Source organism: Hypanus sabinus, chromosome 10 (genome assembly GCF_030144855.1).
Source record: "Hypanus sabinus isolate sHypSab1 chromosome 10, sHypSab1.hap1, whole genome shotgun sequence".
In the NCBI taxonomy this organism is placed as follows: Eukaryota; Metazoa; Chordata; class Chondrichthyes; order Myliobatiformes; family Dasyatidae; genus Hypanus; species Hypanus sabinus.
In genome coordinates this window covers 78,472,992-78,489,398 of record NC_082715.1, presented here as the reverse complement: position 1 = coordinate 78,489,398, position 16,407 = coordinate 78,472,992, and the positions used below count along the sequence as shown (strand labels likewise).

At 39.5% G+C, this 16,407-nt stretch overlaps 1 protein-coding gene across 6 annotated transcripts in view; it reads right to left on the bottom strand.

The window, feature by feature from the left end:
• The window catches only part of arid4b (AT-rich interaction domain 4B), a 141,428-nt gene that overhangs the window by 94,656 nt on the left and 30,365 nt on the right, over positions 1 to 16,407 (bottom strand). For all 6 annotated transcript variants that reach the window (XR_009514366.1, XM_059982175.1, XM_059982176.1 and 3 more), the window contains exon 4: positions 3,882 to 3,947. Coding sequence is in view for 5 of the 6 variants with exons in the window: in XM_059982175.1 (XP_059838158.1) it covers positions 3,882 to 3,947 (66 nt within the window). In the remaining variant the exon portion in view is untranslated. The remainder of the gene's footprint in view (positions 1 to 3,881; positions 3,948 to 16,407) is intronic.

Here is a 16,407-nt window from a genome sequence, read left to right as displayed (position 1 = left end):
TGTATTGCTATCCAATCTTTGTTGATTAACCCGGCAGAGTTACAAGATACTAACTAGCAGCTAACCAATCAGTCAATATCGGCTAGGGTTTAACCCCAAGAGCCACTCTTCCTAAAGTTTGGACAGTCAGCAGCATTCCTTGATGTGCTGGCAGACCAACAAGTTTCTAGCAGACGCCTTTTGGTCTGCCCAAAAGCCGTGGGTCTGCTAGCACATCAAGATGTCTGTAGACTTTTTGTCCCTCTTCCCTCCGGGAGAAGGTTCAGGAGCTTGAAGATTCGTAAGGCCAGATTTGGGAACAGCTTCTTTCCAACTGTGATAAGAATGCTGAAAAGAACCTGACCCGGATCTGGGCCGTACCTTCCAAATATCTAATAATTTCTAATTATGATATATAATTTGAATTTTTATTATATTTACTTCGATTTGTACTCCAGGGAGCACAAAGCACAGAATCAAATATCGCTGTGATGATTGTACACTCTAGTATCAATTGTTTGGTGACAATAAAGTAAAGCAAATTAAAGTAAAGAAGGCTGCCGACTGGCACATTCTAAACTGCCTGAGTATGTGCTAAGTGATGTATTGAAGATTGGTGCAGCCACCATAAGGGCTCAGTGGGGAAGAACTGCACTATAGGGTTTTTTCCACTACTGGACAGGGAAGGACCGAGTTGGATAAGGAAGCCCCTCAATTATTGTAAAGGAGTACCATCCTGGGGATGGTAAAAATGACAAAAAAAATCTTTGCTTCTATGTAATGGCCCCTGTTGGGATATGTCATATCAACGAGCATCAGAAGATCATTATAAGGATGTTAGGAATGTGGTAAAAGAAACAGAAAGGAACCACACATATTGTCAGTGATCCTCTAATACAAAGCATTAGGAACTGATTTTCAAATTCAAATCAGCACAATGCTGAATACTAGATTAATGTTACACATTTCAGTGCAGTAAATCTGGGTGACAGAAATGGGTTACTCGGTTTGTTGGAAGGATGAACAAAAGCTTGAGGAATAATAATTAATGCATGAGTGACAGTAGTCATAGTACACAAACTGAAATCAGAACCTCCACAAATACCCTTCCCTCTGTTACATGCCCAGTTCAACCTGCAACATCAGGAACTACAGACTTTAATCTTGTTTATTTACTTACTGAGATACAGAAGAGAATAGCCCCTTCCGGCTCTTCAAGTTGCACTGCCCAGCAACCCACCATTCAACTCTAGCCTAATCACAGGGCAATTTACAATGACGAATTGACCTCCCAACCAATACGTCTTTGGACTGTGGGAAGGAACTGCAACACCCAAAGGAAAACTATGTGGTCACTGGGAGAACATACTAACTCCTTATAGACAATGGTGGAAATTGAACCTGAGTCACTGATATTGTAAAGCGTTGTGCCAATCACTACCCTACTGCGCATCCTGTTTGATTTATATCATAAATAATGTCACATTTATCTTTCTTTCTTTAATGCTGTGTTTTTTATTTAATATTCTCTTACACTATGTGGGTATCACAGGCAAGATTATGATTAAAGGAACTGTATTCCACTGCAAGTCACTTAGATATTTAATGCTTAAATCATTTCAAAACAAATTTGTTTGAACTGTTGAACTATTTTGTATTGACATATCATAGAACAAGCCATGGTCATTGAGGGGAGATTTGATAGAGGTATACAAAATTATTAGGGGTATAGACAGGATAAATGCAAGCAGACTTTTTCCACTAAGGTTGGGTGACAGTACAACTAGAGGTCATGAGTTAAGGGTGAAAGGTGAAATATTTAAGGCAGAAGTTGATAGATTCTTAATTGGACAGGGCATGAAGGGATCTAGGGAGAAGGCAGGAGATTGGGGCTGAGAGGAAAATTGGATCTTGCCATGATGAAGCGGCAGAGTAGATTCAATGGGCCAAAAAGCCTAATTCTGCTCCTATACCTTATAGTCTTATGGACTTGCAATCCACTCAGTGGCCACTTTATTAGGTACACTTACTCATTAATGCAAATATCTAATCAGCCAATGATGTGGCAGCAACTCAATGCATAAAAGCATGCAGACATGGTCAAGAGTTTCAGTTTTTGTTCACAACAAACATCAGAATGGGGAAGAAATGTGATCCAAGTGATTTTGACTATGGAATGATTGTTGGTGCCAGGCAAGGAGGTTTGAGTATTTTGGAAACTGCTGTCTCCTGGGATTTTCATACACAACAGTCTCTGGAGTTTACAGAGAATGGTATAAAAAACAAATGACATCCAGTGAGTGGCAGTTCTGTGGGCGAAATCGCCTTGTTAATGAGAGAGGTCAGAGGAGAATGGCCAGACTGGTTCAAGCTGAGAGGAAAGTGGCAGCAAGTCAAATAATGACATATTACAACAGTGACATGCAGAAGAGCTTCTCTGAATGCACAACAGTGGCAGAAAATAATGATTATATACTTAGTGGCTCCTTTATTGGGTACAGGAGGTAACTAATAAAGCAGCCACTGAATGCAATCAACATATTTAAATAGTATCTCTAACATAGAGCAACACCCAATCACTTAACGATGGGTGAATGGGATTTCTTCCAGACCTGACTGTGGTGGCTGAGTTAGGATATATTGGATTTCTGATTGGAGAAATTTGGAGAAGGCCTTGGGAGAATTTGCACAAACCAGTGAAGATGTTCTTTTCAGGATTTAGGGGGAAATAGAGGATTCCACACCACCTCTTCCTCTGAAAATCCTTTGAAAGAATATTAGCTGTCAAATATCTCTCTATTACGAAACTGCTCAATAACTCTAATTAGCTTTGCTTTACATAAAACAACATTTAATTAAAATCACAAGTGGAATCCTCGAAGATCAACTCTGGTAACTCTCATTGAGGTCCTTGACACAACAGCTCAACCATTCTTGTGTCTTCTCTGAATACCTAGCCCAGTGGTGTACACCTACCCACCAAATGTCAAAAATCTTCTTATCCACCAATATATATTCCATTACCTTCGAAGACTTCTCAAGATCCACTGCAGTCTTTCCATTTGAATTTTTACTAACACATTGCCCCTGAATATTTCCAAAGGCTCTAATGAGCTGGAGAACTTGGTAAAAGTCTAGTGATAGGTCCATCAGGCTAGTAATTGGGTGGTCTATCAGTAACTCCAGTCCAACATCTCCACTGCCAACACCTCATCCCATCCTCTACTTCAGTCACCATGACAAACTGGACGAGACCACTTAACCCTATTTGTCCTCAAAATGTACCCATGCCATATCTTGACTTGAATAACCAGCTCCCAGATTACTCAATGTGTCTCACCCTCTGCTGCTCCAAGCCATTATGGAAGAAACCTATTCACCTCTCATTGGGACAACCTAGGTAGACAATGAGGTTGGCACGGAATCATTGGGTTGTAGGTCCTATACCTGTGTTGTATTGCTCTATGACTCATATGAAACCTATGCTAACTTCCAGCTTACCTAACACCTTAAATGTCTATTTGATCATTAATAATAATCCCCGTCCTCATTAAAAGACCAAATTTCAAAGTAAATTTATTATCAGAGTATGTGTAGGTCACCATATAGTATCTTGAGATTCATTTCCTTGCAGGCATTTATAGGAAAATAAATAAATACAACTTGTGAAAAACTATACACAACAAAGACTGAAAACCAATGTACCAAAGGCAAATTGTGCAAATAATAAAAAAGTAAATAAGTAACACTGAGTTGTAGGGTCCTTTATGGTGAGCCCATAAGTTGTGCAATCAGTTCAGCTTTGAGCTGAATGAAGTTGTTCATGCTGGTTACAGAGCTGCTTCTCTGTAAATAAAATAAAATTAAATTGAAAAGATGTATTACCGAGTTTGAATTCATACCTTGAGTGGTCCTTTGATATGATCATCCTGTATTTCCACAGTTGATGAATCATGCTTGAAAGTTACCTTTAGGAATAAAATAACAACAGTAAGCACAAATGTGAAATCTGACAAATACATCGACTGTTAACATATGCCTGATTTGGTAATGAAGCAAATTCAAACAGCTGCTTTATCATGTTCTAAATCACTTACAAATAAATTAAAGCTATTATTATATATATCATAGTTTGGAATTATACGAACTTGATTGCATGTTGCAGGCTTCTTAAAGAATTTCAAAACACATTTCCCAGTATTTTTTAAGAAACTATTTAAATCAATTTTTAAGTAAGTTTAGTTACGTAGATCAGTCATTTTGATCTAATCACGTTGCATGGCTGTTTTAAGTTGAAGGGCAACAGTTGCATTCGAGTTTGTCTGCTTTACTACACCATGTCTGCAAAAACTATTTCTTCAACATTTTGAAATGTAAAATCACTTAACAGCCATCATAACAACTCCAGCAAACAGATCAGAGGTTCAAAGTCGCTCAACATCATCCTCTCAAGACCAAAATAGCAAATTTGCAAGGATACCCATATCCACATTTTGAACATTAATAAAGTGAGGGAAAGGGAGTCTTGCTAGAGAACTCCAGTATCAAGATGTCACATTAGGAGCTTCAGTGTTTAACATACACTATCTGCAATATTTCACATCCTTAATGGGTGGAAGTTTTTTTGTGTGCACTTTTTATCCACACTCCCAGTGGGTGTGGCTTTGCACTGAAATGGAAATTCATTTATATTTGTACTGTGAAGATCAGTAAACACAAGACAAACATGTCACAACTAACTCATTTTAAATTCCTGTGTTAGTGTATTTGTGTACTTCACATTACAAAAAAACAAAGGAAGTTTGAAACTTCTGCATTGTTTTGCTCAATTTTAAAATCATATTAAAAATTCAAAGCTTGGAAAGAAAGAGACAGGGACCAACTTGGACATGAATGTTTATTTTACTTATTTATTTAGAAATACAGCGCAGAACAGGCCCTTCTGGCCCAATGTGTCGCACCACCCATCAACCCACCTATTTAACACTAGCCTAATCACAGGACAATTTACAATGACCGATTATCCAACTAACCGGTACATCTTTAGACTGTGGGAGGAAACTGGAGCATCTCGTCAAGGCAAGTCACTTTTTATTGTCATTTTGACCATAACTGCTGGTACAATATACAGTAAGAACAAGACGTTTTTCAGGACCATGGTGCTACATGAACAATACAAAGCCTACACAGAACTACGTAAAAACAACACAGAGAGAAAAAAAAAACTACACTAGACTATAGACCTACCCAGGACTGCATAAAGTGCACAAAACAGTGCAGGCATTACAAAAATTGATAAACAAGACAATAGGCACAGTAGAGGGAAGTAAGCTGGTGTCAGTCCAGACTCTGGGTATTGAGGAGACTGATAGCTTGGGGGAAGAAACTGTTACATAGTCTGGTCGTGAGAGCCAGAATGCTTCGGTGCATTTTCCCAGATGGCAGGAGGGAGACGAGTTTGTATGAGGGGTGCGTGGGGTCCTTCATAATTCTGTTTGCTTTGTGGATGGAGCGTGTAGTGTAAATGTCTGTGATGGCGGGAAGAGAGACCCCGAGGATCTTCTCAGCTGTCCTCACTATCCGCTGCAGGGTATTGTGATCCGAGATAGTGCCATTTCTGAACCAGGCATAGATGCAGCTGCTCAGGATGCTCTCAAAACAACCCTTGTAGAATGTGATGAGGATGGGGGGTGGGAGATGGACTTTCCTCAGACTTCACAGAAAGTAGAGACGCTGCTGGGTTTTCTTTGCTATGGAGCTGGTGTTGAGGGAACAGGTGAGATTCTCTGCCAGGTGAACACCAAGAAATTTGATGCTCTTTACGATCTCTACCGAGGAGCACCTGGAGGAAATCCACACGGTCATGGGAAGAATGTACAAACTCCTTCCACACAACACCAGAATTGAATTCCGAACTCCGGAACGCTTCAAGCTATAATAGCATTGGCTTAACCACTATGTTACTGTGGCACCAAGGACTTTTACCTCTTAGCTACCCATGAGCACATCTGTTGCTTGCAAGTACAGCTCACTCCTGAACTATCCTGGGTGACAAACACAGTGTGCTGGATGAAAATGCATTTGATTAGTGCTCAGTAAATATAGTTCAAACTAATCTGGTATGGCTCAAATCATATATCTTTTGAAAGTGGAGCTCCCAAACTAGTAACAGCATTAAAGGAACTTCGTACACCATGTAATGAGAAAGAACCTGATTCTTCTATACCTCTGGCCTCTTGCTCCTATACCTGCTTTACTTCTCCATTCCTTTCTTTCCTGTATCTCTTATAGAGTGCAGTAACACTGTGGTTAAATTATAATGAGCAGTCAGAATTCAGGATCACTGAGCCCAAAGCACACATTGACAATCAGTCATGAGAATTGAAGAATTTAAGTAATCCTAGAACACAGAACAGTACAGCCCTTCGGCCCACAATGTTAAGCTGAATTTCTAACCTACTCAAAGATAAATCTAACCTTTCCTTCCCATATAACCCTCTATTATGAAAGAAGCTGCAGAAGGTTGTAAATCCAGTCAGCTCCATCTTGGGCATTCGCCTATAGAGTACCCAGGACATCTATAGGGAGCGGTGTCTCAGAAAGGCAGCATCCGTTATTAAGGATCTCCAGCACCCAGGGCATGCCCTTTTCTCACTGTTACCATCAGGTAGGAGGTACAGAAGCCTGAAGGCACACACTCAGCGATTCAGGAACAGCTTCTTTCCCACTACCATCTGATTCCTGAATGGACTTTGAATCTTTGGACACTACCTCACTTTTTTAACATGCAGTATTTCTGTTTTTGCACATTTTTTAATAATCTATTCAATAATCTATGTACTTGATTTACTTGTTTATTTATTATGTTTTATTTTATTTATTATTTTTTCTCTCTCTCTGCATTCAACTGCTGCTGCTAAGTTAACAAATTTCATGTCACATGCCAGTGATAATAAACCTGATTCTGATTATTCTAGCATCCATGTGCCTATTTGAGTTTCATAAATGCCTCCAATGTACCTGCCTCTACCACTACCCACCACTAACATTATCAAAGTTCAAAGTAAATTTATTATCAAAGTATCAAAATATGTCACCATATACAATGTTGAGATTCATTTTCCTGCAGAGATTCACAGCAGAAGAAATATGATAGAATCAATGGAAAACTACACACAAATGGAGCCTGACAAACAACCAATATGGAAAAGACAAAAAAATAGTGAATAAGTAACGCTGAGAACATGAGTTGTAGAGTCCTTGAAAGGTTGAGGAATCGCTTTAGTGTTCAGGTGAGTGAAGTTGAACATGAGTTGTACAGGAAACCTATATCTGGTCTGGAAAATATGCGATTCCAAACCTAAAGTTCCTTCCCAGTTCTTGGATAGTTTGGAGGTTACAACAAATGTTAACATTTCCAGCAGCATTCAAATCCTTGAGCAAAACAAACAAAAAAATTAAAACTTTATACTCAATTATTGTTAGTTATCACAACTAGTTGACTAGGTTTATATCACTAGAAATGACTTGTCAGCCACTAGAAGACTGAACATCAGATTTGACTCTTAGTTGCATATCAACAGTTGTCAGATGAAGCTCCGAAGCTCTTTCAAACAGCAATTTTCAAGAGAAAGCAGCCTAGCCTTTAAAGGTTTTGTTTCGTTCTTTGAGGCAAAGACTACCCAGATTCACAATAACAACCAGCATCTGTATATTAACTGTTCTGCACACCACAGCTGCATTCAGTCCAGTCTCCCTTTCAGACTGTGCACCTGTAAAACAAGTGAGCTAAATAACAAAAAAAATTAAAGAGAAGTAAGGCATTAAGCAGTTAGAAACAACTTCTAGCAATTGCCAGGTCTCACACAGTAACTGTGTTTAAAAAGAACAGATCTTTGAAGAGTGAAGAAACTCTTGTGAGCAGAAGCAGGCAGAGATCTGGAGCTGTTCCACAAATGGCAGCTGATCCTCAGTCAGTAATTAGCTTAAATCACAAATTATGGATTTTGTTAATTGAAAGTATTAAGGGAAACAGGGAAATGAAACAGGTAAGACAAAGATATGGCATGACCACTGTGAATGGTGGAATAGATAAGGGGTTAAATGTCTTATTCCAGCTGATAACGTCACAAAGCAGCAATCAACAGAATGAACTCTGGTTTCTTTATCCTCCAACTAACCTGAGCTTTATAGTTAAGCTGCACAGGTGAAATATGCTGACTCATCATACTCTAAAAATGAGGCACTTGGCTTCTTTATCTTCATGCTAAATCCTCCCTTCACTTTCTGCTCCTTTAAGTAGCACAGAATGGCTTGCATAGTGGTGGGATTAGAGATTCTGCAGAGGCGTTTTAAAGGAGTATATTACTTTATTCCACTCACCAATCTGTCTTCAGTCAGCTCCCCAGCTTTCCTCCCAAGTTCCCATCATGAAGGACCCTTATCGCCCAGGACATGCCTCCTTCTCATTACTACCATCAGGGAGGAGATACAGAGGCTTGAAGACACATACTCAATGTTTTAGGAACAGGCTTCTTCCCCTCCGTCATCAGATTTCTGAAAGGTCAATGAACCCATGAACACCACCTCACTACTTTTGCTTTCTTTTTGCACTCCTATTTTTTTTAGATTTTATGTACAACAAATTTGATGACATACAGCCTGTCAGTGATTCTGATTCTACCAGTGCACTGCTGTAAAGTTGAAGTTCCAGTTCAAAGTAAATTTATTATTAAGTACATAGATATTATTTTTGCACATACTGACTTGTGATTTATTTTCTTGTTGGCTTTGCAGGAAAAAAATGAAATAGCTGACAGCTTGGTATGGCAGCTGCTCTGCACATGACCACAAGAAACTGCAGAGAGATGTGGACACATCACAGGAACAAACTTCCCCTCCACGGAATCTGCCAATACTTCTTGCTGCCTCAATAAGGTAGCCAGCGTAATCAAAAACCCCATCCACCCTGGACATTCTCTCTTCTCCTCTCTCCTATCGGGCAGAAGATCCAGAAGCCTGGAAGTACAAACCACCAGACTTAAGGACAGATTCTATCCCACTGTTATCAGGCTATTGAATGAACCCCTTATTTAATAAATATAGACTCCTGACCTCATAATCTACCTCACTTGTTTACCTGCACTGCATTCTTTGTAACTTTCAAACTTTCATTCTGCATTCCCTACTTTTACCTTATTGCGTAATGGTTTGGTGTTGGCGCGTGGCCAAGTTCGAGCCTTGGTTGATGCTGTGTGTGTCCCTGAGCAAGGCACTTAACCACACATTGTTCTGTGATGACACCGGTGCCAAGCTGTATGGGTCCTAGTGCCCTTCCCTTGGACAACATCGGTGGCGTGGAGAGGGGAAACTTGCAGCTTGGGCAACTGCCGATCTTCCATTAAAAAAAAACCTTGCCCAGGCTTGCGCCCTGGAAACTTTCCAAGGCGCAAATCCATGGTCTATCGAGACTAACAGAGGCCTACACACAATGGTTTGATCTGTATGAACGGTATGCAAGACAAGCTTTTCACTGCATTTTAGCACATTTGACAATAAACTGAGAAGCAATAGCAAGTTTACAAAAAATTATACATAAACAGTCTGACAAGCACCATTGTGCAAAAGAAGAATGCCAAATGTACAAAGGATTTGCTAAGTATGCCTGTAGAAAAAAACTCAGGGTTGTAATGGTGACACGTACTCTGATGATTAATTTTACTTTGAACTTTGACATTGAAGACAAACTGCATCAAGCGGAAAGACTAGAGAAAGAGGACAGCTTCCAACTATTCTATGCTACCACGTGATATTCCTGCAATATTATGTATCCTTACAAACTGCAGTGACACACCGTGGTTCCAATTGTGTGACTTGGTAGCTGGAGCTTTACCACTCATTACTGCCAACCACAAGAAGTACAGCAGGGAAGCACAAAGGCACTAGTAAAGGAAACACAGACTTTTCTTGAAAGCACTGTGTTCAGGGTGGTAACAAATCGCCTTGCCTATGATGGCACTTGACCCTGTAATGCAATCTGCTCCATTGTACTTTCTACCACTTTACCATCAAAAGCAGACTGCAAGAAAGGCTGTTTAATTATTTGGGGTCAAAATTAAGCATGAGATGCACACAGGATATATACAGACAAGCCTTTAAAAGAAAGGTTCAAAGTCTGAGCATTTTGCCAGTAAACATTCATTTATCACCAATCAATCTAAAATTAGAACTCTGGCTTACAGGAGTGTGTTTTGTTTCAAGGGACATTCATATATTGCATTAAAAATAGAACACTAGAAAGGCACATAAAATATTTACTGTGGCTTCAATAATTTTGATCCTCTGACACCAGGCTTCTGACAATCTTTTTGAACATATGTAATCCTGTATTACTCAGTTCTTCACCCTGCTTTGTCATTCAATAGGATCATTGTTAATGTAGCATTCAAGTCCACTTTCCTGCTCTTTCCCAATAATCCTTGATTCCCTTTCTGAATAGAAATCTATCAGACTTCAATATATCCAACAATCCTTCCCAATAACTCACTATGGAAAGGAGCTCAAATGATAATACAGAGAAAATCTACACCCCACCTCATTATTAAATGGGCATCCTTATTCTGAGGCTATTAGCATTGTCCAGCCTCCTAAACATCTTGCATGTTTCAACTGATGTCCCTCATTCTTATAATGTTCAGTGAATTAAGTCTCAACCTACAGAACTTTTCCATACCCAGGATCACCCTACTGAACCCGCAACAATTTCCCTCCAGTGAAATACTATCTTTCAGCAAGTTATTGAAAGTTATTCACAGTACTCCATCCAGATGTGTCTTACTTGTACCTTGAATCACTGAAGTAACACATCCTATTTATCTTCTAATCCACTTTAAATAAGGTTCAACAAGGTGGAACAGTAGTGCAGCAGTTAGTGCAATCTCTTTCTTGTTCCAGCGATCAGAAGATCAGGTTCGATTCTCACCACTGTCTGTAAGGAGTTTGTATACTCTCCCCATGACTGTGTGGGTTTCCTCCAGATGATCTGCTTTCTTACCACATTCCAAAGACGTACAGGTTAGGGTTAGCCAGTTGTGGGCATGCTACGTTTGCACCAGAAACATGGCAACACTTGTGAGCTGCCCCCAGCACACCCTCACACTGATGGCCCCGACACTAAACAACTGTATGTTTCCATGTGCATGTGACAAATAAAGCTAATCTCTTCTTTAATTTAAAGACAAAACTGAAAGCACAAAAATACTTTTTAAAAAACCAGTGAACTGATAGCACAACCAGTAATGAGTTTGACTGCAGAGAATGTGAATGTAATCCTCATAGTACAAAAAATTAGGCTTGTTAGCTATCTCTGACCACAGCCACGTGACTCGGCTATGCATGGGTAATGGTAAGACAGCCATGTCCAATAAACAACATACGTTTAAGGTCGGTATGATTCAGGTTCAATGCAAACAGGAAAGTCGAATGTTCCATGGAGGTAATGGAAATGATGGTGAATACTGTATAAATACTACCCCATACAAAAGTTATCATTCACCAAGACATAACAGAACTCACACTGGAATAAAGTTAAAATGGAAGTATATTTACAAATATTTCAATTTTAACTAACAGTTAACAGAAAAAGGGCCCATTACGGTTAAGAGTCTACAGTGTGCACATAAACGATGGAACTCATTGCTGGGTAAGTCATGTGCTTCACTCATGGCGCTGAACTCGTGTTCTGCGTAAAAGGCACCAGCCATGATTCAAACTCTCCTCAAAGTCTGTCATGAATTAACTGGATAACTCAGAACATTTGGCACTTCCTCCATGGAACCATCTGTCTGCACAAGGAATTTCTTACACCTGCGTCTGTCCTTCAGGTAAGGTTCTGCAAGCATCTTCTACTGTGCTTCTTTCCGCACATCACTTCTCCCCAACTCCAGCAAAGAGACCCAAAAACCCAAATCTTCCTAGAAATTGGATACTGCCAATCTCTCTCAAATGTTCAGAATATTATCAAGACAAACTCAATTGACTGATACAACATTCCCGAGCTAATCAAATGACTCATTATCTTAACAGAAACAAGACTCTAAATTAACATAAGACAAACCTTCAGAAAATCAAATACCCAACAGCAAAACTGTGGTAACATAATAAAACATGTTCTTAACTAGGGTAATAGTTGAAGACCAGGGAGTTGAATCAGTATGGAAAGACACAAGATGGAATAAGTCACAAGAAACAGCATCAACACTGCTGGAATTAATCATAACACCATTAAGACATGCACGAGTAGAATTAGAGTAGAGTAAGCCATTCGGTCCATCAACTCTACTCTATCATTTCATTATGGCTGATTTATTGTCCCTCTCAATTCATTCTCTTGCCTTCTCCTCATAAAGTTTGATGCCCTTATTAATTAAGCAGCTATCAACTTTCATTTTAAGTATCTCCAATGACTTGGCCCCCACGATCATCTGTGGCACTGAATTCCACAGTTTCACTGCCCTCTGGTTAAAGAAATTCCTCCTCATCTCTGTTGTAAAAAGACATCCTTCTATTCTGAAGTTGTGCCGTCTGGTCTTAGACTCACCCACTACAGGAAGTATCCTCCCCTGGGCCTTTCAGTCTTCAATAGGTTTCAATAAGACCCCTCTTCTTACTCCTAAACTCCAGCAAGTACAGACCAGCAGAGATCAAATGATTCTCATATGTTAACCCTTCATTCCTGGGATCAGTCTTGTGAATCTCCTCAAGAAATGAAAACACCTTGTAACAAAGGTAATAACAATATTTCCGAGCTGGACAGGGACTTTAGATTGCAGGCAGGTTGAGGAAATCAAACTGGCAAAAGCAGTTCACAGGAAGAGTTCATAGAATGCATTCAGGACAGCTTTCTGGAACGGCATGTCATGGGATCAGCCAGCAAATAGATAATCCTAGTGACTCTTCAATGTGATGAAACAGGATTAATTAGTAATCTCATAGCAAAAGATCCTCCAGGGAAAAAATAATTACCACAGAATTTTGCATGTATTTTGTGATACAATTCAGTCAGAAATTATAATTTTGAACTTAAATGACCATTAATGGATGGTTTGCAGAGTTACAAAAGAAAATTAGCTCAATAAGGTTTCAAGTAGATGAACTATTCCCACAGCCAATGGACTAATTTTCAAAGACTCTTCATCTCATGCTCTTGCTATTTATTGCTTTTTTGTTTATATTATTAATATTATTTTCTTATTGTAGTTGCATAGTTCATTTTTTTTGTACATTGTTTGCTTGTCCATCCTGTTGGGTGCAGTCTTTCACTGATTCTACAGTGTTTCTTGTACTGACTGTGAATGCCTGTGAAAAAATGAATCTCAGGGTTGCTTCTCAGGTGGGAGTTGATGTGCTCAATCACCAACTTCTCACAATATTTCATCACTGTGGATGTAAGTGCTACTGGACATAAGTCACTGAGCTAGGTAACCAAAAGCACCAAAATAAGTGAAATCTGCTTGAAGCAGGTGGGTGCCTCAGACTGCTGGTGAGAGGCTAAAGATCTCAGTAAACACTCCAGACAGTTATCAGCAGAGCTCTTTAGTACTTGGCCAGGTCCCCTAGCTGTGCCAGATGCTTTCTAAGATTTCACTCTCCTTAAGGATGTTCTTATGTTGGCCTCAGAGACTCAATCACAGGATCATTAGGGGCTGTGGGAGTTCATAACGGCTCCTTCATGATTTTACAGTCAAAGCAAGCATAGACAGCATTGAGCTCATCTGGAACAGAAGCCCTGTTGTCGCCTATGACATTTGGATCTTACTTTACAAGAGGAGCTGGCATTCAAGCCCTCCACAACTGTCAAGCCTCCTTCATTGATTCAACCATCAGGTTCCTGAACTGGTGTGCATAACTCCATCACTCACCACAACTCTGAACTGATTCTCTGATCTGCAGACTCACTTTCAAGGTACTCTTTACAACTCATGTTCTCACTATTTTTTTTTTATTTGGATAGTTTGTCTTCTTTTGCACCTTGGTTGCTTGTCAGTCTTTATTTATTTGTTATTTTGTAGATTCTGTTGTATTGCTTTATTTTCCTGTAAATGCCTGCAACAAAATGAATCTGAAGGGAGTACATGGTAACATTCTGCACTGCATGTATTTACTTTGATAATAAATCTACTTTGAAGTAACTTTCTCAGATCATTACAAGGCCATCATTATAAAGAGACAGATTGTTAGGGGTGCTAAGGCATTTTCTGGAATTAGATTGTACAGCAAAATATTAACTTCAGTAACCAATCTTTAGACTTGAACATGGATTGCAGATTAACTTCAAAAAGCAACCATGAACAAAAGGTTCCTCAAGCTGTGGACAGCAGGTAAATGAAAAGTCAGATATTGTGGATTAACATTCATTTTGGGTGTCTGGAAAGTGGGTGTGAAAATTATATGTAACTCAAAGGAAACATTGTAGTCACATCATAAATATAGAATTGCCCTTTGGCTTTTAGCACATAAAATGTCATGTAATATCAGGTCAAACAGGCCTCTTCCTCCAGAGCATACCTCATTTTGTTGAATAAAAGACTGCTTCTTTACCTATCAGCTGCATCTCTCTAGTGACTTTATTCATGTTACAACAAGAGGCACACAGTGATGAGAGGAAGTACTGTGTTTACATTGGAAAATACAGCGCACTTTTCAAGTACAGCTCATAAGAAAGAAAGTGAAAGGTCCAGTTTAGAAATTTGTCCATAAATTACATTCTATTCAAAAGAAATATGGCTGCTGAAATACAAATGTCAGAGGACCTTCAAAAGGCATGAACATTGATTTCTCTGATCTTCACTAATTTCTTCCTCCCACCCCTTGTCTCTTTTTCCACTCCGCATTCTGGCTGGCCTCTTACCCCTTTCTCTTCTCCTCACCTTCCCATCACCTCCCTCTAGTGCCCCTGATGCTTCCCCTTTTCTCACTCTCCTCTTCAATCAGATACTTTCTTCTTCAGCCTATTACCTCTTCTCAGTTTCTCACCATCCATTCCAACTCCCTTCCTCCTTACCTGATCTCGCAGCTGGCAGCTTTTCCTTCTCCCCTTCCCCTACCTTCTTATTCTGACTTCTTCCCTCTTCCTTTCCAGTCCTGACAAAGGGTCACAGCCCAAAACATCAACTGTTTATTGCACTCCATAGATACTGTCTGACCTGCTGAGTTCCTCCTGCTTTTTGTGTTTGTTGCTCTAGATTTCCAGTATCTGCAGAATCTTGTGTTTAAGACACACAGCCATCTTTGTTAAATCATTTTTTGTTAGAATGACCAATGATTGCCTCCAGCATGAGAACCAATTCTCGAAATTAGTCACAGATGTGCATGTCTCACTATCACAATGTGCTGATGAGATTACTGAAGGAGCATGGTTAACTGCATGATTTAGAGTGCTTTGTACAGGTATATATTGAGCAACAGATGTTAAATTTAATCTGCTATGATTTGTTCTGGGGAGAAATATAAGAAATGTACATCAAAGGAATAAATTGGGTGCAGCAGTTAGCACAACACTATTGCAGCTTGGGGCGATCCAGAATTCAGAGTATAAATCTGGTGCCATCTGCAAGCAGCTTGTACGTTCTCCCTTTGAACTGTGTGGCTTTCCTCTGAGTGTTCTGGTTTTCTCTCTCAGTCCAAAGGCATACCGGCTTGCAGGTTAATTGATCACCTAAAATTGTCCTGTGATTAAGCTACGGTTAAATCAGTAGGTTGCTGGGTAGTGCAACTTGATGGGCCGGAAGGGCCTATTCCACGCTGTATTAAAAAAAGAAGAAACAAATGGACATTTTTTTTTAAAAAAGAGAAACAGAAAATGTTGATGAAATCTATTGTAAAAAAAATACTATATGTCCATGGGAAGTTTCATTTCTTTTGTATGCGGTTTATCTCTGTCCACTGACGAAATTTGCTCAGTATGACTCCCTCTCTTTATTTCAGTGCTGAGTTGGTAAATCTTTTGCAGTGTGAAGTATTGAAAAGTATGAAAATAAGGTCATTCTCACCATAACGATTCAGGAGATATTTTTGAGCAGAGAGACATCAAAACATTGGAATCAGCAATGGAAGATGAATGCACAATAGATTTTAAAAGCAAGTGGATAAGGCATAGAACAGTAAGTACAGGAACAGGCCCTTTGACCCACAATGTTGTGCTGAACCAAATAAATAAATAATCAAATGTCTAATAGACTAATCTCTTCTGCCCACAATGTCCATACCCTCCATTTTTCCAAATCTATGTGCCTATATCTCTTAGAAGTCCCTAACGTTTATGCCTCTACTACCACCCCAGAAAGCACAGTCTAGCTGCCCACCACATTGTGTAAAACCTTGCCCTCACATTTCCTTTGAAATTACCCCTTCTCATCTTAAATGCATGCC